This window comes from Carcharhinus amblyrhynchos, chromosome 34, assembly GCF_965287045.1.
Source record: "Carcharhinus amblyrhynchos chromosome 34, sCarAmb.v2.hapA, whole genome shotgun sequence".
NCBI lineage: Eukaryota > Metazoa > Chordata > Chondrichthyes > Carcharhiniformes > Carcharhinidae > Carcharhinus > Carcharhinus amblyrhynchos.
This window is the reverse complement of record NC_137357.1, coordinates 9728976-9753598: the sequence shown is the minus strand read 5'-3', so window position 1 is coordinate 9753598 and position 24623 is coordinate 9728976. Positions and strand designations below refer to the sequence as shown.

Sequence of the window (24623 nt, the reverse complement as noted above, 5' to 3'; positions counted from 1 at the left end):
GATTTATTATTGTCACATGTATGAGTATACAGTGAAAAATATTGTTCCTTGCACGCTATACAGACAAAGCATACCGTTCATAGAGAAGAAAAGGAGATAGCTAGGGTACAGAGAAAGATCAACTTATATTTGATTTATTATTATCACATATTAGTAGACAGTGAAAAGTATTGTTTCTTGTGCGCGAAACATACAAAGCATACCATTCATCGAGAAGGAGAGTGTGCAGAATGTAGTATTAGTCATAGCTGGGGTGCAGAGAAAAATCAACTTAATATCTGATTTGATTTATTATTGTCACATGTATTGGTAGACAGTGAAAAGTATTGTTTCTTGCGCTATGCAGGCAAAGCATACCGTACATAGAGAAGGAAGGGAGAGAGTGCAAAATGAAGAATGAACAAAGAAAATTACAGCACAGGAACGGGCTCTTCGGCCTTCCAAGCCTGCACTGACCATGCTGCCCGACTTAACTAAAACCCTCCACCCTTTTGGTGACCATGTCCCTCCGGGGACCATTTTCCAGGGACCATGTGTACTGTTACAGTCATAGCTAGGGTATAAAGAAAGATCAGCTTTATACAAAGTAGGTCCATTCAAAAGTCTGACTGCAGGGAAAGAGCTGTTTTTTTGGTTAGTACGTGACCTCAAACATTTGTATCTTTTTCCCAATGGAAGTCGGTGGAAGAGAGTCTTTCCAGGGTGCGTGAATGATTCAAATCGACTTACATTAACACTGCAATGAAGTGACTGTGAAAATCCCCGAATCACCATACTCTGATGCCTGTTCAGGTACGCTGAGGGAGGGAGAAACTGAGGTTTGCAGTGCTGCTTATGCGTATTGCAGACTCCTACAGACAGTGATTGAAAGGACTGGATCATGTCTACTTGCTATACAGTAAATGCTGATGGTGTTCTCATCCCATCACAGAACAGCCACACAATCCATAGGCTACCTAGCCATCCAAGGATGAGGCCATCATCATGCAAGTTTGTGACTACCCATTCTGAGATTGAGGTCCTTCCTTGAGATGTTGACAATAGCAAAAAAAGTTGTTAATGTTGAACCTGCATGGAAGGGACAGGAAAGTGGGCTCTGGGAACTCATCATCTTCATTGTCCTGGAATCTTGTCGCTATAAGGGTCTCATGGGCATATCTGCCAGGAATGACCCATGCTAGGGCCTTTTAATATGGAGTATCAACATGCTTGCCTTCTTCAATGTCATTCCTTTCTACATCCTCTACATTGGAGGAGATGTGCAACTCCTCCATTTCTCCAAGTGGCAACTCATGCACCCCTTTGGTGCACTAGATTGTATGGAATGCAGCAAATAACAATGATGCAGCTCACCTACTGGAGACAGTATTGGAGGTCAGTGCCTGACTGGTCCAGAGCCATGTTGCACTGCAGACAAATGCATCTGAAACATATTTTAAGCATGCCAATCAAGCAGTTTATTGCAGAATGTGCCACATTGTAACTCTTCTGTGAAACACTTTATGGCTGCTGAATGGGCATCATTAACCATGTCTTTTGGGGTTAACCTTTATCATTGATGAGCCAACCCTGAATGTGCTGAGGGCCCTTAAATGTCTGTGGCACTTGTGAGTGACTCAAGATAAAACATTTTGTGCAAGCTCCCAGGGTAATTTGCTTTTGGTGATCACAGATCACCATTGGTACATTGGTAGACTCTTGAGGAACTTATGTGGCTGCTGCCTGGGAGTTCTTGATGCCACATGTATGCAAATGAAAGCATGCGCCTGTGGGAAGCTGGATATTGCTCCCAATCCCGCTGCTCTTGCATCCTGGTTGGCTTCATTCGGGGAGAATTAGATGTGATTATGTACCTTACTGAATAAGGCATCAGCGACCTCTTGCATGAATTTCTGAGCGGTGGATTGTGATATTCTGCTGAGACCCCAGTGGCGCTCTTGAACAAACCACTCGCTAAAAGGCTGAGTGTTTGTTGCAGCCATCTTTGGAGCCACTGGCAATGCGTGGCCTTCCGATCCATGTGTCATCAGATCCTTCCAAAGGATGTGACAGATGTGAGCCACCAGACTTCTTGACAAGTGAAGGCATCTTCAGGTCTGTCTCTCACTCATCTTCAAGGATGAGAGGCATTTCCCATACATTGTGTGGGTCATGTCAAATGCCTTTGTAGAACTAATCTTTCCTCCTCAGCTTCTGCTGGCCTCTGTTACTTCAGACAAGGCTCTTCCCTTTGTCCTGCCTGATGGAAAAAGGCCCTTCTTCTCCTGCTCAGTTGCATCAGAGCCATGAGAAGGGTAGCATTGCACAAAATCTCATCTGCACTCTCATGCTAGATAAATGCAGGTTCTCACCAGTATGGAGGGGAGGGGATGGAGGACAACATCTTCATGGACCTGCTCCAGGGCTTGCCATCAACAGATCCATGCAGCAGGCAATCAAGAGGAGATTATCTGACCCAAATCTTCGTACGTTTGTGGCAGGGTGTCATAGAATCATAGAATCCCTACAGTGCAGAAGGAGGTCATTCAGCCCATCGAGTCTGCACTGACCATAATCCTACCCAGGCCTTATCCCTGGATAAGCCCCACGTATTTACCCTGCTGGCCCTCCCTGAACTAGGAGACAATTTAGCATGGCCAACCAACCTGACCTGCACATCTTTATCCTTGGACAGGAGGAGCACACGGTGTTTGCTGGCTTGAACAAGGCCTCCATGCACAGTGGGCATTGCAGGTATTGGGTGCTTTATCAACATCTTTAATCACCTTTTGTTTGAATGTTTTAAGATTACATTGGAAATTGATTTTTTTAACGCAATGTCCCTCCAAGGGGCTGTCTTTATATTGTGTTCCTCAATTCACATGGTGGCACAGCACAGTGGTTAGCACTGCTGCTTCTCAGCACCAGGGATCTGGATTTGATTCCTGCTTGGGTCACTGTGTGGAGCCTGCACATTCTCACTGTGTCTGCGTGGGTTTCCTCCCACATTCTGAAAAAACATGCTGGTTAGGTGCATTGATCTGAACAGGTGCCGGACTGTGGCGACGATGGTAATTTTACAGTAACTTCATTGCAATGTTAATATAAGGCCTTATTTCTAACAAAAGAATAGCTTCTTTCCTGCTGCTGTCAGACTTTTTAATGGATTTACCTTGCATTAAGTTGATTTTCTTCTCCCCGAGCTCTGACAGTAACACTCCTCTCCTTTCCTTCTCTGTGAACGGTATGCTTTGTCTGTTTGGCGCATGTTAATAAATGTGACAATAATACTTGTGACAAATGAATAAACTTAGACTTTTAGTTTCACTTATTTATCCCAGAACAAGATCAATGCAAGTTCTGATCCAAGAAGCTATTGTGCCACAGTAAAGCCCCAGAGGAGAGATTGCTTTGCGCAACTGAACAGAGCAGGGGGGTGTAGCCAGATCAAGTTTTTTTTGTGTCTGGAGTGAGCATGCGTTCGTGTAGCAGCCGGACGGGATTATGAATGGGTGATCAGAGCGGAACCGCAGTTGGAGCTGCAGCAGAGGAACATTCCTTCGAAAGTCCTTTGATTTAACTGTGTGTGCATGTTCTATTCAGATTGCAGGATACGGCCAGCCTTTGTGTATAAAGCCGATCACACCGACAGATCCCTCACTTTCCCTTGAACTTAAATTAAGGGTAAGATGCATTGACCACTGGCCTATCGAAGCGAAAACAACGCCTGGCTTCTTCCCCGTTGCTGAGAAAGCACTGGTTGCGGCTCGGACGGATTGAAGATAGAACATGGCTGGAAGTTTAAGGAAATGTTCCACTGCCTCAGTGATGTATTTGACTGCACTGCTCTGTCTGGCGATAGCGGAGATGGGTGAGTTACTGGGGAAATAACAAAGCGAACCGGCTTCTGGGAATAGCATTGGGTTCCCTCGGGGGTTCATGGAGCATTATCTCAGTGAGCTAGTATTTGTACTGGACGGCTGTCAATTTCCCCATTACATTATTTTAGCTCCCTTTCCCACTGCAGTCGTTAGCCGGCGGTTTTTTTTTCTTAATAGCTTTTTTCTAGAGTGGGGCGAAAACGTTTTGTTTTGCACTTTCTCTGAAGTTGTGCTAGATTTCAGACTGACCTTAATCCCCTCGTTGGGCGGATGATAGGAGCAGCTTTGGTGGTTAGCGAAGGCGGTGGCAGGTAAGTTGGTGGTTGGTAAAAGCAAGATAATGCTGGAATCTGAAACAAAGAAACAGAAAATGCTGGAAAATCTCAACAGGCCTGACAGCATCTGTGGGGAGAGAATAGATGATATGGAGATGGCGGCGTTGGACTGGGGTAAACACAGTAAGAAGTCTGACTGGTGTTGTCAAACTTCTTACTGGGAGAGAATAGAGCCAACGTTTTGAGTCGAGGTGACCCTTCGTGTTGAGGGCAAAGAGAATCACCAGAGACCGACAGTATGAGGGTGGGGAGCAGGTGGAATGTATAAAAGGAATGTAAATGGAGGTTTTGAAAGGTGCTGAAAGTGTCCAGGAAGTGGTCAAAATGTGTGAATGGCAGAACAGAGGTACAGATTATGAAAGGATTGCCTGAGGAATGTGGCAGTTGCCCTAAGAGGTAGGTGGGGGCTGGGTGGGGTGGCAAGAAAGAGAATTGGAATAGAAAGTGGAAAAATGGAGGTAAGAAAGGAGGATAATAAAATGGATGAGTAGGATGGTGTTGGTTTTTGTCTTTTAATAAAAATCAAGTGATGGATCAAGTCCAAGATAGCATGCAATGCTTTATGTTGGTGTTGTCAGTTTGGATCTCATATGTCTGTCTTGTGGGGACCAAGATTTGTATTCAATTTGATTTTGGTGTTTGGAACAATAACCTAAATTATTCCAATGTTATCCATGTGCCTGTCCACTGACCATTTGAATGCCCTTAAAGTTGGCGTTCACAATTGCTGCAGGTAGGGCATTCCACGCCCTTACTACCCTCTGAGTAAAGAACCTATCTCTGACATCCGTCCTATAATTACCACCCCTCAATTTAAAGCTATGTCCCCTCGTGTTAGCCATCACCATCCGAGGAAAAAGGCTCTCACTGTCCACCCGATCGAACCCTCTGATCATCTTGTATGCCTCAATTTGGTCACCTCTTAACCTTCTTCTCTCTAACGAAAATAACCTCAAGTCCCTCAGCCTTTCCTCATAAGACCTTCCCACCATACGAGGCAACATCCTGGTAAACCTCCTCTGCACCCTTTCCAATGTCTCCACATCTTTCTTATAATGCGGCGACCAGAACTGTACACAATACTCCAAGTTTAATCAAGAAAGGGTTGATTTCTCCCATTTTCTTAATTCACTGGAGATGAAATAAAGTCAACTGCAATTCATTAAGTGCAAAGAAAGTTCCTTGATTCTGAAGACACTATGGACCTAAATATCATTTTCAGTGACCTGAATGTTTTATGGATGTGAGTGTCATTCCCAGAAACTCATTGCCCAACTGTGTGCGTAATAGGATTGTTTTCTTAAATATAAAATCTTGATTGGACCGACAGTAGAGATGAACTTGACTTGCAGGGTTTATGAAAGGAAATTACAGACTCTGCTTAAACCTGAGGTATTTTGGCGGATTTTTATTTAATGCCGTACGAGTGTTGCTTCACCCAATGGTTAAGTTTTGTCCAATAGAATATTACAAACCGAAAGAGAAAATGCTGGAAAATCTCAGCAGGTCTGGCAGCATCTGTAAGGAGAGAAAAGAGCTGACGTTTCGAGTCCAGATAAACCCTTTGTCAAAGCTTACAAGTTGCTGAAGAAGTCAGTTTTTGTTTTCAGAGTGGAACATTTGCCAAGAAAATTCTCATGACAAACAAAAATCAACTGGTAAACGCTAGCATATGCCAACATTTTGTTGAGTAGTTTGCAGTAATGTTTTTGATGTTGTAAATGTGGGCGTTGCATCAGTATCCATACTGGGCAGATAGGAATGGGGCTAAGGCACCCAGTCCCTCGAGCCTGATCTGTAATTTGATGAGATTAAGGTTCATCCATTCTCAACTCATTCGACCCACCTTTGATCCACATCCTGAGTCAACGGTGACATAGCTTCTGGACAAGAGAGACAGATTCTCATTCTGTAACAGAAGTAGACACAAAAATCAAATAATTGTGGTTGATTATGTGATTCGGAGATAAATCTATTTTAGTGCTGTAAATCACCAATTCAAAAGTTATTTGTTTACACCTGGGGAGCCTTGAACATAGGAACATTTTCCATACATATCTGTTGTTTCATTTCTCTGTCAAGTATCTGTTTTGAGGCAATAACTTGTTAATGCTCTTGATTTAATGAAGACCAGATTATCTGGCCAGGGAACACCACAATGAAAATTTAATGTATCACTGTGTTTATATGTCATAAAGGAAACTATACACTTGTAAGTCAATAGGTGCAGAAGTCTGATGTCCTTTCCTTTTTAAAATTTTATTTCTTGAAAATGAAGCAAGGTTAAAAACTAAATGGCGCTTACTTATTTGGTGAAAGGTTGGGATTTTAGTGGAGTGTGCTTTGGATCATGGTCCACAAGCTTCATGTTAACATTGGCAGCATTCAGACTGAATTAACTCTGAGTATTTTTTTCTGACTCTTTTGCAGAAGGTAGAGGAGGCAGCAGTGCACTGTGTGCATCATGGTTTTAATTTGATCATTCAAAATATTGATCTTTGCAAATGCAATTTGACAATTGAGAAAGTTTGATAAAATGAATTCTAACTTCCAAAGGTTAATAAAGTTTTGCCAGTACACAGTTGTTCCCAGATAAACAATATCTAACAAACTTGACAGTCATTTGAAGTAACAAAGAACTTTGACAAGAGAGTGGAGTGGATATTAGGGAAAATTTTCTTGTCCTGCCTACCATGGGAATCGTACTGGATGGAACATGCTAAGGACTATTGACCTTGGGTGCGATTCCAGTTTTTGGGCGTGTGTGGCCAGAAAATCCCACCCATTTTGAATGTACAAAGTTCAAACGGCATTTGATAAATTTCCACAATAGGACTGACATATTCAGAAATTAAGGGTGTTGATAGTAAAGGAATATACTTTGGGTATATGATGGGTGAAAGGATGTGAAACAGAGCAGTGGTGAATAGATGTTTTTCTGACGAGAGGGAAGTTTGGACTGGCATCCTCCATGGACGGAAATTAAGACTGTTGCTTATATAAAGTATAATTTTAAATTTTGGGGATGATACAAACTTGGTAATGTAGCAGTTAGTGAGAAATCAATGAAACATTTCTTTGGACGGAAGCTGAACCCATTTTGGTTAGCATATTGACTGAAATTGCTTTTCCCATATTCCTTTCCATTTTCAAAACCATTCTCCCAAAAAATCTCTAAATTCTAAGGGGCGAATTCACACGAAAACTGGAGTAACTCCTGATTTTTTTTCTAAGCGGGATTTTCAAAATGAATCTCTGACACTCTGAGCACTCTGACACTCTGAGCCCCAGTGGGACTCACTCTGAAAATCTGGGGCTTGGGCCTGTTCTCACTGGAGAGGCTGGCAGCATAGAGCTGAGTGGGCCATTACATGTGTGCTGATCTGTCAGAGCAGACATGCGCGCATGCAGTGGCCCCGTACTGCCGGCCTCCTGATCGCTGGCTAGCTTCATTGTTGGCTTGCTAGACTTCTCCATGCCAACCTCAGTGAGCACCAACCCCCTTCTCTCCATCCCCACCCATGATGTTGCTGTTGTAGTGCCCACATATGAAAAAGCTTGCATTATAAAGCTCTCTGGGTGGAGAGAAAATCTTAAATTTGTTGGGAGCTGAGTGAAAATGACAGCCACAACCCAGACAACATTTTGACAAATTCAGCACACCTCTCTCATTGGATCTATGAATTGACAATTTTGTCACAAGAATGTAAGATGTAAATTTAAGGACACAGATGAAAAGTTGCAAGGCTCTGGACACCCTGAAATAAAATAAGATTTAATTCAAAAGGACAAGCTCACAATAACATAGGCTGTAGACATTGGAAGAACACATGAAGCCAAGAATAGACAGATCTTACTGATGACCCAAATGGCTAGCTTTCAATTAAGTCACAAGAAAGCGGCAAGATTGATGCAGCAAAACAGCAACAAAAGAATGCACTCCATTCAGAGAGTGAGACAGAGAGAGGAATATGCAAGGGATAGGGAGAACCATTCATTCATAGGTGGAGGAAATGTCCTACGTATGGATCAAACTGCAGTGTTTGTGGAAAGTTAAATCACTGAGAAAAGGTGTGCATAAGAAGACAGTAAAAGAGTTATCAGAGACTGCAGCAGGATAATTGAGAAGTAAAAGAGACAAAGATATCAATACTCAGGATGATGACAATGAGTTTGAAAATACAATAGTTATAGGAACCAGACAACTGTGTGAAATGGCATGGTACAATAGTTTCCAGAGGAAAAAAAATCGTACAACTATTCTCACTTGGTAGGGGTTGTTCCTTCGAGAACCTTTGTCACCTTTGCCACCCTTGGGGTGGCACGATGGCACAGTGGTTAGCACTGCTGCCTCACAGTGCCAGGGACTTGGGTTCAATTCCAGCCTTGGGTCACTGTCTGTTTGGAGTTTGCACATTCTCCCCATGTCTGCATGGGTTTCCTCTGGGTGCTCTTACAGTCTAAAGATATGCAGGTTAGGTTGATTGGCCACGATAAATTGCCATTGTGTCAGGGAGATGGGCAGGGTAAATATGTGGGGTCAAGATGATAGAGCCTGGGTGGAATTGTAGTCTTTACAGACTCGATGACTGAATGGCCTCCTTTTGCACTGCAGGGATTCTATGAATGAACCAAACATCTTTATTCCAACTAGGATCTGTCTGAGTCAACACTGTCTCTGTAGTTGATCATTTCTATCTCTGCAGTGGATATGTTGAAACTAAAAATAACTCAAAGCATATCAGCTGAGTCTAAATTTAAATTCACACTCCCATAGTCACAGGGATCTGTCTGAATCAGAAATCTCTTCCCTGTATATCCACAAGCGATTTGAACACCACCCTGTTTTGGGAGCTCTTTGCTCATTTCAGTTCTAATGTGGCCATTTCCTTTCCCCACCTGTAATTATTCTGTGATTGAGACTGCATACATCGCCTGGTTGAAGGCTTCTGACAAGGCTGCCGGAAAAGGTGAATTTCTGAGCGAATACAAGCCAGAAGCAACTCCCATTTTTCAGCAGGTATTGTAGGTGTGATTTGAAGAATTCCCAAGCAACAAGAGACAGATTAACATTCCAGACAGTTCTGACAAAGAGTCTCCTGCCCCATGAGGGATTGAGTTTAGGAGTCGGGAGATAATGCTGCAGCTTTATAAGACCCTAGTCAGACCCCACTGGGAGTACTGTGCTCAGTTCTGGTCGCTTCATTACAGAAGGGATGTGGAAGCCATAGAAAGGGTACAGAGGAGATTTACAAGGATGTTGCCTGGATTGGGTGGCATGCCTTATGAGAATAGGTTGAGGGAGCTCGGTCTTTTTTCCTTGGAGAGACGAAGGATGAGAAGTAACCTGATGGAGGTGAATATGATGTTGAGAGGTATAGATCTGGTGGATTCTCAAAGGCTTTTTCCCAGGGCTGAAATGGTTGCTCCGAGAGGACATGGGTTTAAGGTGCTGGGGAGTAGGTACAGAGGAGATGTCAGGGGTAAGTTTTTCACTCAGAGGCAGGTGGGTGAGTGGAATCGGCTGCCGTCAGTGGTGGTGGAGGCAAATTCGATAGGGTCTTTTAAGAGACTTCTGGATGAGTACATGGGATTTTGTAACATAGAGGGTTCAAGGTAAGCCTAGTAGGTAGGGAAATGATCAGCGCAACTTGTGGGCCGAAGGGCCTGTTTGTGCTGTAGTTTTTCTATGTTCTCCGTCCTATGTTCTATCTCGATCCTTTGAACTTCAAACGTTTACGTGAGGAATTGTTCAACTTGTGAAACTTCAGTGTGCAGTGGGTGAATCCCCCCCTTCTTCACAACCATTGAGACACCCCCAAGTTGTTGGCGACATGTTTCCCCACCCCCTTCCCATAATGGTCATCAGCATCAGACTGTCCCAGTGGGTAACCCTGCCTGACCCCTGTTATGGCTCCCAACATCAGCCATACCTGCATGAGTCCCCCACCCGGCCCCAGCCCTTTGGCACTGCTGCTGGCACTATCATGTTGTCTGGTGGCCCATGCCAAGATGTCCAGTGGCACTGCCAGGTGATTAGATCACTGCCTGATGGGTATTGCCCAGCCATACTACCACCTGGGTGCTGTAATGGCCTCCCCTCCTGCTTTCCCCCCCCCCCCCCCCCCCCACCCCCCACAAACACCGCCCCCCCAACACACCCCTCCCAGCATGGCTATTGTGCTGGGTGTCTGCGAGGGGAGACCAGGAGTGATTCTCGCCATTCAGGCCCCCCAGTCCTTCCCCCGCCTGATGGCTGGAGATTCCCGTGCAGTGGGAGTCGAAAGGGCTATGCATATAAATATGAATTTAAATATGCTAATCTGCCTCACCAATCTGGTTGCTGCCATTAGAAAGAGCCGTGAAGGATTGCAAACTGTTTGGTACTGGGCGCAAAACCGATTCCTAGGCCCGGACGCTATTCTCTGGGGTTAGTGTGATCTGCGTCAAGTGTGGCGAATTGGCCTCATGTTCTCAGAACTAACTTAATCTTTCATGGGTGTTGCTGGCGAGGGCATTATTTCTTGTCTATCCTAATTGTCCTCTTTGAACTGAATGGCTTGCCAGGCCATTTCAGAGAGCAGTTCAGAATCAATCATGTACCTGTGGGTCTGTAGTCACATAGGCCAGATCGGTTAAGGATGGAAGACTTCTTTCCCTAAAGGGCATAGTGAACCAGATAAGGTTTTGCAACAATCAATTATAGTTTCATGGTCGTGATTACTGAGACTAGCTTTATATTCCAGATTTTTTAAAATTGAATTTAAATTTCACAAGCTGCTGTGGTGGGATTTGATTCCATGTCCCTCGAATATTAGACTGCGCTTCCAGATTACTGATCCAGTGAAATCACACGACACCACTGTCTCCCTATTATATTATGCTACTGTGGACAATTTGCAAAGCAAATTGCCAAGTAATCCCCAGATAGAACAGCAAACTAATCCACGGTCTACGATCTTCATCCACAGTTCCTGGTCTGTATCCTGGACTCCAGATCATAGACTGTCCAGGACTGGACAGTGCCTGAAAACAGGAGAGAGTTTTAGAAAGGTTTCCACAGGCAAAAAGTGGTAGAAGTTTAGATCTCTTCCACATATGACAATTGATGCCAAATGAATTGTTCAATATGAAGTTGGGACTGATGTAAATTTTTATTCGCTGGAAGTGTTAAGGGCGATGAGAAAAAGGCAGATAAATGGAGTTAATTTGCAAATTACTTACAATCTCATTGAATGGCGGAACAGTCTCAAGGAGCCCAAAGGCCTACTTTTGTGTCCATGTTGAGAAAGCTGGTAGGACCATTGAGTTGGTTTCTGCATTCCTAGATACGGAAAAAGAAAATCGCCAACAGGTCCTATTCATGATTGCTGTCCCGAAACTGCATACTGAGGTACGCAGCAGTGGATATGAGATTGGGACTGGATTGAGTTCAGATATGATGCTTCAACACAATTGACATTGTTAGCATTCATTTCTCAAGGGCTAGAATACAAGAGCAGGGTAGCACAGCGGTTAGCACTGCTGCTTCACAGCTTCAGGGACCTGGGTTTGATTCCCGGCTTGGGTCATAGTCTGTGTGGAGTTTGCACATTCTCCTTGTGTCAGTGTGGGCTTCCTCCGGGTGCTCCGATTTCCTTCTGCAGTCCAAAGATGTGTGGGTTAGGTTGATTGGCCGTGCTAAAATTGCTCCTTAGTGTCCTGAGATGTGTAGGTTAGAGGGATTAGCAGGTAAATATGTAGGGATATAGGGATAGGCCTGGGTGGGATAGTGGTTGGTGCAGACTTGATGGGCCAAAAGGCCTCTTTCTGCACTGTAGGTTTTCTATGATTTGAGCAGGGATGTACTTCTGAGGCTGTATAAGGCTCTGGTCAGCCCTCATTTGGAATATTGTGAGCAGTTTTGGGCCCGATACCTAAGGAAGGATGTGCTAGCTTTGGAAAGGGTCCAGAGTAAGTTCACAAGAATGATCCCAGGAATGAAAGGTTTGTCATATGAGGAGCAGTTGAGCCTATATTTGATGGAGTTCAGGAGGATGGGGGGAGTGATCTTATTGAAATTTACAGAATACTGAGAGGCCTGGAAAGAGTGGATATGGAGAGGATGTTTCCACTAGTGGGAGAGACTGGAACTCGAAGGTATAATTTCAGAGTGAAAGGACGTCCCTTTAAAACTGAGATAAGGAGTAATTTGTTCAGCCAGAGGGTGGTGAATATGTGGAATTCATGACACAGAAGGCTGTGGAGGCCAGGTCATTGAGTGTCTTTAAGACAGAGATAGATAAGTTCTTGGTCAATATGAGGATCAAGGTTCACAGAGAAGGCAGGAGAATGGTGATGAAAATCACATCAGCCATGATTGAATGGCACGGCAGGTTCAGTGGGCCAAATGGCCTAATTCTACTCCTATATTTAATGGTCTTCTGGATAGTCTCCCACTGTTAACCCAACAGCAAATGTGTATCCCTCACCAACACCTGAAACAAATTATCTGGCTAGTATTATGTTGCTGTTGGCATAATTGCAGCACATATCCTTCATTAGAACAATGACCTTGCTTCAAAAGGATTTGGTGGGCGGAAATGCACCTTAGGGCATCTTGAGATTGGTAAAGCTGCTAGACCACTGTCAACATGTACAGAAAATAAGAAAGAAGATAAATATTTCTGAGGGCCAGATGAAGGTTGAAGAATTGTGAGAATGTGGTGGACACACACACACACACACACACACAGGATGAAGACTGACAATCAGGTGGTATATAAAATTAACGTGGCTGATTAGGCCAAGCCACCTGTTCATATTCCACAAATAACAGTCTCCTGAACCAAGGGATGGCCTAGCCATTTAATATGTCTTATCTTACCACTGGCAATGCAAAAAGCCACAGCTGCTGGCAAATTATGCAACTATTACACTCTGAAGTCTAAAATAATTCATTGATTCCATTTTAATTTTTTTGTGCACACTACGACACTTTATCAGCTTATTTTGAAAACAGCAGATAAGCAAATGACAACAGAGAATCCATTTGGCTGTTCTGTTGCAACACTTGCAGTTTAGCATTGTGTTAATTTTTTTGTCTGCCTGGAGTAATGAAATGCCAAGTGGTAATTTTCAGTAAGACATACAGGACGCCATGTCACCATTTGAATGAATTTCACAGTAACTTCATTGCAGTGTTAATGTAAGCCTTACTTGTGATTAATAAACTTCCAGCTAAAAATGAGAAAACAATTTCAGTCATACAATAATAAAGAATTTTTAAAACTTGTTTACGCGAGTGAGAGGGTCGGCAGTCTCTCAAGAAATAATAGATGACTCCACAATACAAATTAATTGGTTATCCTGTGCATGCAGCTAAGTAGTTTGCACCCTGCCTGAGCTTTTACTAAAATCTGATTAAGGAGCAGGTTAAAGGAAGGTCAAATTTCGAAAGCTGTAACTGTGTTTTTCTATCAATGCTACAGTGAAAAGTGAGGTGCAATGTTAAAACTGATTACAAAAAGTGACCCACTTAACAGTTCTATCAAGCAAAAATGTTCAAATAGTGTACCATGTGTGAGAAATCATATGCATTTTGATCTCTATGTGCAAGCTGTACATATTAAAGATGTAGAAGTGCTGAATGAGGAAGGACTAGAGAGATGGTACATGGCATCCTGTAACACATCATCTGTACTGTTTTGCGTTTTGTCTTTGTGTCCTTAAGAGAGAGTAAATGTGATAAACAAATGTGTTCACTTTTTAATCACTGGTTCTATTACAATTTTCTGTTGCCTGATGATTGTGACTCATACTTTCAGTTAAAGGGATGCGGTCTATTCTGTGTTGTCTATACCATGGACGGGCCAAATGGCCTACTCCTGCTTATACTTCTTATTTGCTTAAGTTAACAATGAGGAATGCGATACTGATTTGCCTGAGGCAGAATCATTGCAAAACCCTAATTTAAGAGTTTCATTTCCCATTTATTCTATGATGAATCAGGAACTGTTGGGTTTTTATAGTTCTCCCACTGTTTAGTCCATGTACACAGAGAGCTATTGGACTTTATCTGTTGCTCCTCATTTCAGTTGAGCAAGTTCAAGAAGAATCACTCTGTCTGGGGTCTTTTGCAATCTGAATTGTTCACTACACAGAATTTATACTGTTTTGCTAAGAGGGAATGAAGGGAAAATCCCAGGAGTTGTGTTTTAATCAGCAAAGTATATTTTTTTTGTCCCAGACAGCTGCAAATTTCCAGATCCAGAATGTCTGTAGAGCTTTGAACTTTGACTTTTGTAATTAATGAAGATACAGAGGGGAATCGGAAGCCGCCGGAAATGCCTCAATTTATCTTTAATATTATCCCACACCCTTCCTGAAACTGGGCTTACAAGTGATTCCTTGGATCAACATAACTTGGGTGGCTTCCTCTTCGATCAGTGTTCGGAAGCAGATTTCAGTTGCTCTGAATGATTACAGCCTTCACTGTCAGAGAGCACTGTGTGTACAGAGAATTCAATCTGTCAGCATCTGATATGCTTTCAATTAGTTATAGTCACTAAGCTTGCAAGGGTGTTGGTTAATTTTGTGTATGTTTGTGAAAGGTGTGTATGTGAACTGGGTTAGCTTTCAGAGAGCAGTGTGTTAGTATAGAGAGAACTTTGCTGAGATAAGCCAGGTGAAAGCTGGTACTCGAGAGAAAAAGAAATTAATTCTCCTGCAAAGGGACAGCAAAATACTTCAATGAAGGCAGTTTCTACAGCTCACACTTTAACAGTGCTCCTTTGTGTATACCTTGACAGCTTTGTCATTTTACATAGATCATTACAGCGCAGTACAGGCCCTTTGGCCCTTGATGTTGCGCCGACCAGTGGAACCACTCTAATGACCCTCTAACCTAAACTATTCCAATGTTATCCATATGCATATCCACTGACCATCCACTGCAAACTGAATGCCCTTAAAGTTGGTGAGTCCACAACTGCTGCAGGCAGGGCATTCCACAACCTTACTACCCTCTGAGTGAAGAACCTACCTCTGACATCCGTCCTATAATTACCACCCCTTAACTTAAAGCTGTGCTCCCTTGTGTGAGCCATCACCATCCGAGGTAAAAGGCTCTCACTGTCCACCCGATCCAATCCTTTGATCATCTTGTATGCGTCAATCAGGTCACCTCGTAACCTTCTTTTCTCCAATGAAAACAACCTCAAGTCCCTCAGCCTTTCCTCATAAGACCTTCCCACCATACGAGGCAATATCCTGGTAAACCTCCTCTGCACCCTTTCCAATGCCTCCACATCTTTCTTATAACGCGGCGACCAGAACTGTACACAATACTCCAAGTGCGGCCACTCCAGAGTTTTGTACAGTTGTAACATGACCTCATGGCACCGAAATTCAATTCCTCTGCCAATAAAAGCTAACACACCGTACGCCTTCTTAACAACCTTATCAACCTGGGTGCCAACTTTCAGGGAGCTATGCACGTGTACCCCAAGATCTCTCTGCTCGTCAACACTACTAAGAGTCCTTCCATTAGCCCTAGATTCTGTACTCCTGTTACTCTTACCAAAGTGAATCACCTCACACTTTTCCGTATTAAACTCTATCTGCCACCTCTCAGCCCACCTCTGCAGCTTATCTATGTCCCTCTGCAAACTGTAACATCCATCCTCACTGTCTACAACTCCTCAGACTTTGGTGTCGTCAGCAAATTTACTAATCCATCCTTCTACACCCTCATCTAGGTCATTTACAAAAATGACAAACAGCAGTAGCCCCAAAACAGATCCTTGAGGTACACCACTTGTAACTGAACTCCAGGTTGAAAATTTCCCATCAACCACCACCCTCTGTCTTCCATCAGCTAGCCAATTCCTGATCCAAACTGCTAAATCATCCTCAATCCCATGCATCTGCATTTTCTGCAGTAGCCTACCATGGGGAACCTTATCAAATGCTTTGCTAAAATCCATATACACCACATCAACTGCCTTACCCTTATCCACCTCTTTGGTCACCTTTTCAAAAAACTCTATAAGGTTTGTGAGGCACGACCTACCCTTGTTGATCATCCCTAATCAATTTATTTCCCTCTCGATGATTATAAATCCTATCCCCTATAATTCTTTCCAAAACTTTGCCCACAACAGAAGTAAGGCTCACTGGTCTATAATTCCCAGGATGGTCTCTCCTCCCCTTCTTGAACAAGGGGACAACATTTGCTATCCTCCAGTCTTCCGGCACTACACCTGAAGCCAATGACAACATGAAGATCAAAGCCAAAGGCTCTGCAATCTCCTCCCTAGCCTCCCAGAGAATCCTAGGGTAAATCCCATCCGGCCCAGGGGACTTATCGATTTTCACTCTCTCAAGAATTGCCAACACCTCCTCCGTACGTACCTCAATTCCGTCTAGTCTACTACCTGGTATCGCAGTATTCTCCTTGACTACACTGACTTTTTCCTGCATGAATACTGACGAAAAATATTCATTGAGTGCCTTTCCCATCTCTTCAGGCTCCATGCACAACTTCCCACTGCTGTCTCTGACTGGCCCTAATCTTGCCCTAACCAATCTTTTATTCTTGACATACCTGTAGAAAGCCTGAGGATTTTCCTTGATCCTATCTGCCAAAGTCTTCTCATGCCCTCTTCTAGCTCTTCTTAACTCTCTCTTTAGCTCCTTCCTGGCTAATTTATAACTCTCCAGTGCCCTAACTGAGCCTTCACGTCTCATCTTTACATAAGCCTCCTTCTTCCTCTTCACCAGAGATTCAACTTCCTTAGTACACCACGGTTCCCTCACTCGACCACTTCCTCCCTGCTTGACAGATACATATTTATCAAGGACTCGCAGTTGCTGCTCCTTGAATAAGCTCCACATTTCAGATGTTCCCAGCCCCTGCAATTTCCTACTCCACCCTATGTATCCTAAATCTTGCCTAATAGCCTCGTAATTACCTTTCCCCCAGCTATAACTACTGCCCTTCGGTATATGCCTATATGCCATCACTAAGGTAAACGTAACCGAATTGTGGTCACTATCACCAAACTGCTCACCTACCTTCAAGTCTAACACCTGGTCTGGTTCATTACCCAGTACCAAATCCAATGTAGCCTCACCTCTTGTTGGCTGATCTACATAGTGTCATAAAACCTTCCTGCACACATTGGACAAAAACTGACCCCTCTAACGTGCTTGAACTATAGCTTTTCCAATCGATGTTTGTAAAGTTAAAGTCCCCCATAACAACTACCCTGTTACTTTTGCACCTATCCCGGATCATCTTTGCAATCCTTTCCTCTACATCTCTGGAACTTTTTGGAGGCCTATAAAAAACTCCCAACAGCGTGATCTCTCCTTTCCTGTTTCTAATCTCAGCCTATACTACCTCAATAGACAGGTCCACATCAAACGTCCTTTCTGCCATCGTAATACTGTCCTTGACCAACAATGCCACGCCTCCCCCTCTTCTACCACCTTCTCTGCTCTGACTGAAACATCTGAACCCCGGAACCTGCAACAACCATTCCTGTCCCTGCTCTATCCATGTCTCTGAAATGGCCACAACATCGAAGTCCCAGGCACCAATCCAGGCTGCAACTTCGTCCACCTTATTGCGAATGCTCCTCGCATTAAAGTATCCGCACTTCAAACCACCCTCCCGCCTGCCAATACACTGCTGTGACCTAGAAACCTTATCCATGACCTCCCTATTCTCATCCTCCTGTACATTGGAGCTACAATTCAGGTTCCCATCCCCTCTCTGAATCAGTTTAAACCCCCCTGAACAGCATTGGCAAATCTTCCCACCATGATATTAGTACCCCTCTGGTTCAGGTACAGACCATCCCTCTTGTAGAGGTCCCGCCTACCCCAGAATGAGCCCCAATTGTCCAAGTATCTGAACCCTTCCCTCCTGCACCATCCCCTTAGCCACCAGTTCAAATGTTCTCTCTCTCTATTCTTCATGCTATCCCGTGGCACAGGTAACAAACCAGAGATAACCACCCTGCTTGTTTTAGCCCTAAGCTTCCACCCTAACTCTCTGAATTTCTGTTTTATATCCCCGTCCCTTTTCCTACCTATGTCATGGGTGCCCACATGAACCACAACTTGGGGCTGGTTCCCCTGCCCCTTAAGGATCTCAAACACTCGATCAGAGATATCATGGACCCTGGCACCTGGGAGACAACATACCAACCACGAGTCTCGCTCGTTCCCACAGACTCTCCTATCTATCCCCTTAACTATGGAATCCCCAATCACTAATCCTGTTCTTTTCTTCCCCCTTCCCACCTGAGCATCAAGGACAGGCTCTACTCCTGAGACCTGTATATTTGGAGAGCTGTGTATTTGGAAATTGAGCTCCAATGATACAGATGATGAACATACTGCTGAGAAATGAATGGATGCCCTGATTATCCATGATCACAGAAAAGCATTGAACCAACCCAGGATTGATTTCTGATTTGATTTATTATTGTCACATGTATTAACATAGTGAGAAGTATTGTTTCTTGCGTGTTACACAGACAAAACATACTGTTCATAGAGAAGAAAAGGAGAGAGTGCAGAATGTAGTGTTACAGTCATAGCTAGGGTGTAGAGAAAGATCAACTTAATGCAAGGTAGGTCCATTCAAAGGTCTGACAGCAGCAGGGAAGAAGCTGTTCTTGTGTCTGTTGGTGCGTGACCTCAGCCTTTTGTATTTTTTCCCAAAGGTAGAGATGGAAGAGAGAATGTCCAGGGTGCGTGGGGTCCTTAATTATGCTGGCTGCTTTTCCGAGGCAGCGGAAAGCGTAGACAGAGTCAATGAATCGGAGGCTGGTTTGCTTGATGGATTGGGTTACATTCATGACCTTTTGTCGATTGAAAGGGAGGTGAAAGGCATACAAGTGGCATGATTAGAGACACAGTTACAGCTTTTAATTTTTTTTCTAATTTTATTATATTCCCCTGATGTAATTTCTCATGCTTGACAACACATGAATTCTCCTAACAACCCAATTACAAGGATTATTAACAGTGTCTATGTTCTGCTGTTCTGTGGTGCATGGCATGTTGGGCTGCGATGCAATGCACCACTGTAATGGATGCTTTTTGTCCTTTCAAAATAATCTCAAACAGTGGATGACACTTTTAACTATTTCTTCTAGCTGGATGAGACTTGCCGAAGTCATAGTTATGAGGATGGCATGAAGTGTCAAATTAAAATTTTATTATGATGCCTTCTATATGTCGATTGATAAATTAAACTATTTTGCAATTAATTTTGCTTTTTGGCTGTGTGTACATAATTCAAGTCATTGGATAATGCACATTTGTAGTACATTGCCTGACTTTGAATGATCAATATTGGACTCAGCCCATTGAGTCTACTCCGCCATTCAATTAGGGCTGATAATTTTCTCATCCCCATTCTCCTGCCTTTTCCCCATAATCCCTGACCCACTTATTAATCAAGAAGCTATCTATCTCCGTCTTAAAGACACTCAGTGACCTGGCCTCCACAGTCTTCTGCAAAGAGTTCCACAGATTCACCATTCTCTGGCTGAAGAAATTCCTCCTCATCTCTGTTTCAAAGGATTGTCCCTTTAGCCCGAGGTTGTGCCCTCTGGATTTAGTTTTTCCTCCTTGTGGAAACATAGCCTCCTCGTCCACTATATCCAGGCCCCGCAGTATCCTGTAAGTTTCAATAAGATCCCCTCTCGTTCTTTTAAACTCCAACAATTGCAGACCCAGAGTTCTCAACCGATCCTCATACAACAAGCTCTTCATTTCAGGGATCATTCTTATGAACCTCCTCTGGACCCTTTCCAAGGCCAACACATACTTCCTGAGATACGGAGCCCAGAACTGCTCATAATACTCCAAATGGGGTCTGACCAGAGCAGTGTACTGCCTCAGAAGTACATATCAACGTCATTACTTTTTAAATTTGATGCAAGTTGTTCTGTTGCTCAATGGTCAAATTTGATTCTGAGAGAGAGTGGTGTTAAACTCTGTCTGCAGTTCAGTTCTGCAAGTTTAATAGTTTCTCTTTGATGTGGAAATGACCCATTTGATCAGGCAAACCAAAAATCATCTCTCTGGTTGTATAGCTGCACTGAAGCCTCAAAGATGTCTTTGTATAATAACTGGAGCTGAGGTTAATGGCAAGCCAAAGTAATCATGATTTTGTGCATTTTAGTGCTACCTCCAGCACAAGAACAAGATCTTACAACAAATAATCTTTACTGCTCAGGGTATTGGAATTAACGAGAATAACCACACCAAGTTATCTGCCTTGTTCCACTGGTTTGAGAAATTAGAATAATAATATTTCACTTCTTTATTATAACTCTGGTTCATCCAATTCAAATGTGCAACACATTTTCGAAAGTTAATGCTGTTTGGCTTAGGGTTTCACTAGGTGGATTGTATCAGCACGAACCTCTGGCATTACCTGTCTGCTTCTCTCTCCTTTTCTAAGATGCTGTTTAAGACATACCTCTTTGAATGTGCACTTGGTCATCTGCTCGGAAATCTTCTTATGTGGTTTGGTATCAAATGTTTTTGATCATGCACTTGCAAAGCACCTACAACATTTTGCACATTAAAGACACTGCAGATTTTTTCACTGCAAATGTCTTCAAGCGATGTTTAATTTAACTCTAAATGAGATTGCTGTAGTAAGTCCCTTGTCACTGCTCATGTTCTTGGTGGAATGGAATTTGCCGTGAATGGGGACAAAATAAATCTATTTCCCAACTTCATCCACCTTGGACTTGCAGAATTCTAAACACTATAATAAGTACAATTTGATTTGATTTATTATTGTCACATGTATTAGTACACAGTGGAAACTGTTGTTTCTTGTGCGCTGTACAGACAAAGCATACTGTACAGAGAGAAGGAAAGGAGAGAATGCAGAATATAGTGTTACAGTCATAGCTAGGGTGCAGGGAATTATCAACTTAGTCCGAGATAAGCCCATTCAAAACTCTGATGGCAGCAGGGAAGAAGCTGCTCTTGAGTCAGTTGGTATGTGATGTTAGACTTTTGTATCTTTTTCCCAACAGAAGAAGGTCAAAGAGACCATGTTGCGGGAGCGTCGGGTCCTTAATTATGCTGGCTGCTTTTCCGAGGCAGCGGGAAATGTGGACAGTCAGTGGATGGGAAGTTGGTTTGCGTGATGGAATGGGCTTCGATCACGACTCTTTTTTGCGGTCTTGGGTAGAGGAGAAGCCATACCAAGCTGTGATAAATCTGGAAAGGATGCTTTCTATGGTGCATTTGTAAAAGTTGGTGAGAGTTGACATGGACATACCAAATTTAGTGTTGCTGTGTAAGTAAGAGTAAACCTATAGTTAGGTTCATGCTGGACAAAGGTGCTTATGTGGTGGGGGTTTTGGTCAGTCCAAACTATGCTTAGAGAGGGCTAAGGCATGAAAAGTAAAGCTGGGAGATGAATAAAGTTATTGCGTAGTAACCAGGGACACATTTTGGGGTAGGAATGCTTTTTGAGTTTAGTTTTAGCTAGATTTATAGCAGTTGGACAAGGAAACGAGAAAGTGAACAGCTTTGCTAGAAGCAGAAAAGCCATATAGCGGAATAAGGTGCGCAAAAGCAAATTCCAGAAAACTTCTAGAAAGCAGGAAATGGAAAAGAAGCTCCAGGAATACTGAAGTAAAAACCTCAAAGAGGAATTATTTGGAGTATCCACCTTTTGGAGCAGGATACTGGTTATGGAAGTTGAAGTCAGACCTATGAAGAGAAGAACTGATGACATTGGCTACAGACAAGCCACATTCCTGAAGTAATCGTAACATTTGGTATCCTTATTTCCAGTGTTTGAAGCTGTTGGATTCTGTTGGAGACTGAGTATCTGGGTTTGTGTAGAATTTTGGATGCATGTTGCAATTCAAGATAAAGGAAGCAGGTGGAGACTCGGAAAACCTAGTCCTGGATTCCTTGTGAAAAGTGGAGCAAAAGCTTTATTGGACAAGTTGTTGGAAAACCTTGTGTGGATTCTTAATGTAAACAGATGATGAAAAGCATTGTTTGAAAGATTTTAAAGCATGTCTTTTTGGGAGTGGAGTTTGGAAACACATTGGTGATAATCATTTAGGGTTTAGAAACCACATGTCATAATAAATCAGATTTTATTCTATAAGATAACAGTTCATGATGTACGGATAATAGCATGGATAAAGCATTGGTCGGCTCACAGGAAGCAGACAGCAGGGATAAATAGGTCTTTTTCAGATTGGCAGCTTGTAACTAATGGATTGCCACAGGGATCAGGACTGGATTCTCAACCATTTACAATCTACCAATGATTTGGATGAAGGGAGCAAATATATGGTCACTAAATTTGCCAAAGACACGAAGATAGGTAGGAAACTAAGTTGTCAAGAAGAGAGAGAGATTCTCCAAAGGGACTTAAACTAGTTCAGTGAGTGGGTAAACATTTGGCAGATGAAATACATGTGAACTCATTTTCTTTGGCAGGAAGAGGAGAAAAGTAGTATACCATTGACTTGGTGGCACAGAGGGAACTAGGTGTCCCTCTGAATAGCATGAAGTTAGAATGCAGTGCAGCAAATGACTAAGAAGGCAGCACAGTGGCACAGTGGTTTGCACTGCTGCTTCACAGCACCAGGGACCCGTGTTCGATTCTTGGCTTGGGGCACTGTCTGTGTGGAGTTTGCACGTTCTCCCCATGTCTGCGTGGGTTTCCTCCCACATTCCGAAAGACATGCTGCTTCGGTGCATTGACCCAAACAGGCGCTGGACTATGGCAACTAGGGGAATTTCACAGTAACTTCATTGCAGTGTTAGTATAAGCCTTACTTGTGACTAATAAATAAACTTTAAAATGGAAATTTGGCATTTATCAAAATAGGAATGGAACATCAAAGTAGGGAAGTTGTACTCCAGCTGTACAGGTACCTACATCTGGGATACTGTGTGCAATTTGGGTCTCCTTATTTAAAAAAAATGTAATTGGTTTTGCAGAAGTTCAGAGAATATTCACTGGAATCATTCCTGGGATGACGGTGTTGAAAGATTGAAAAGATTAGACCCATATCCATTGAAGTTAAGAATGAGAGGTGATTTGATTGAAACATCTAAGCGGACTTGTCTGTGATAGTGGGAGGATATTTCTTGTTGTGAGGTGAGTAAAACTATGGGACATTGTTTAAAAATAAGAGGTCCCCTTTTGAGACAGAAGTGAAGAGAAAATCTTGCTCCCAAAACTAGCTGGTATGTGTAATTTGCTTCCCCAAAAGGTAATGGAGGCTCGGCTTTTGAATTTATTTAAAGCAGAGTTAGATTTTTGTTCGGCAAGGGAATCAAATGTTATGGGGGTACAGGCTGGAAAATCAAGCTAAGATCTTGACCAGATTGGTCATGATCGAAGTTAACGATGGAACAGGCCAAATGGCCTACTTCTGCTCCAATGTTCCTACTTCATGCAACTTATAAGGAAGTGCACAGTGAGCTACTGAGCTTACCGGCAAATTTATGAATTTCTCTGGAGATGTTGTTCCTGTCAGACCCTCGGCTACTCGGTCATCTTGCATTCATCTGCCTTGAAAGTAATGAGTCCATTTGGACACACGTTTCGGATCTTTTGGTTGGAGACAGCACAATGCAGCCCGAGCGGCTGTCTGCTCCTTGTCAAAGTGTTGTTATGAAGTAGAGGTTGATCCCCTCTCTGAGAACTAACATGTAAACATTCAAAGAGGAATAGCTTGCCTCATAATCTGTTCAAATGTGTGAGAAGTGGTATAAACTGTTCTTCAGCAACTTTTAGTGGTTAAATCAAGATAGCTCCCCGAGACACTTTCTGCAGAATCAACGAGTAACAATTTACTTATCTAACTCACAGTGACCAGATTAACTAAACTATTAACAAACTGAATAAAACACTATTATAATGGAATGCTATTTAGATAAATAAATTCCCACTTAATAACAAAAAAAAATAGCATTTTTAGTCACTCAAAATTATAACCAGGTTTGTCATCTTCCGGAATCTTCTGTCTTTCTTTTTTCAGGAACCTCTAAATTCTTTTTCTATTTCCACTATTGAGGTGAGGTGCTCTGTCTTTCTCTCTGGCTCTTTCTCCATAAAATATAAACAGCACACAACTGTGTGAGAACACGTCACACGAGAAATAGGAGCAGGAGTAGGCCATCTGGCCCTTCGAGCCTGCCCCGCCATTCAATAAGATCATGGCTGATCTGTCGTGGCTCAGTTCCACATTCCCGCCCTCTCCCCATAACCCTTAATCCCCTCTCTTATCAAAAACCCATCAACCCGTGTCTTAAAAATATTTAGCAAGGTAGCCTCCACCACTTCAACGGGCAGAGAATTCCAGAGATTCACCACCCTTTGAAGAAGTTCTTCCTCAACTCCGTTCTAAACCGCCCGCCCTTTATT

General features: G+C 43.0%; 1 protein-coding gene across 2 annotated transcripts in view; it reads left to right on the top strand.

Moving 5' to 3' along the window:
* Nucleotides 1-3475: 3475 nt before the first annotated feature.
* Nucleotides 3476-24623, top strand: part of LOC145361175 (disintegrin and metalloproteinase domain-containing protein 9-like) — a 141765-nt gene continuing 120617 nt past the window's right edge. For both annotated transcript variants that reach the window (XM_080216796.1, XM_080216795.1), the window contains exon 1: nt 3476-3850. In XM_080216796.1, coding sequence (XP_080072922.1) covers nt 3769-3850 — 82 coding nt within the window. In that variant the 5' untranslated portion in view covers nt 3476-3768. The remainder of the gene's footprint in view (nt 3851-24623) is intronic.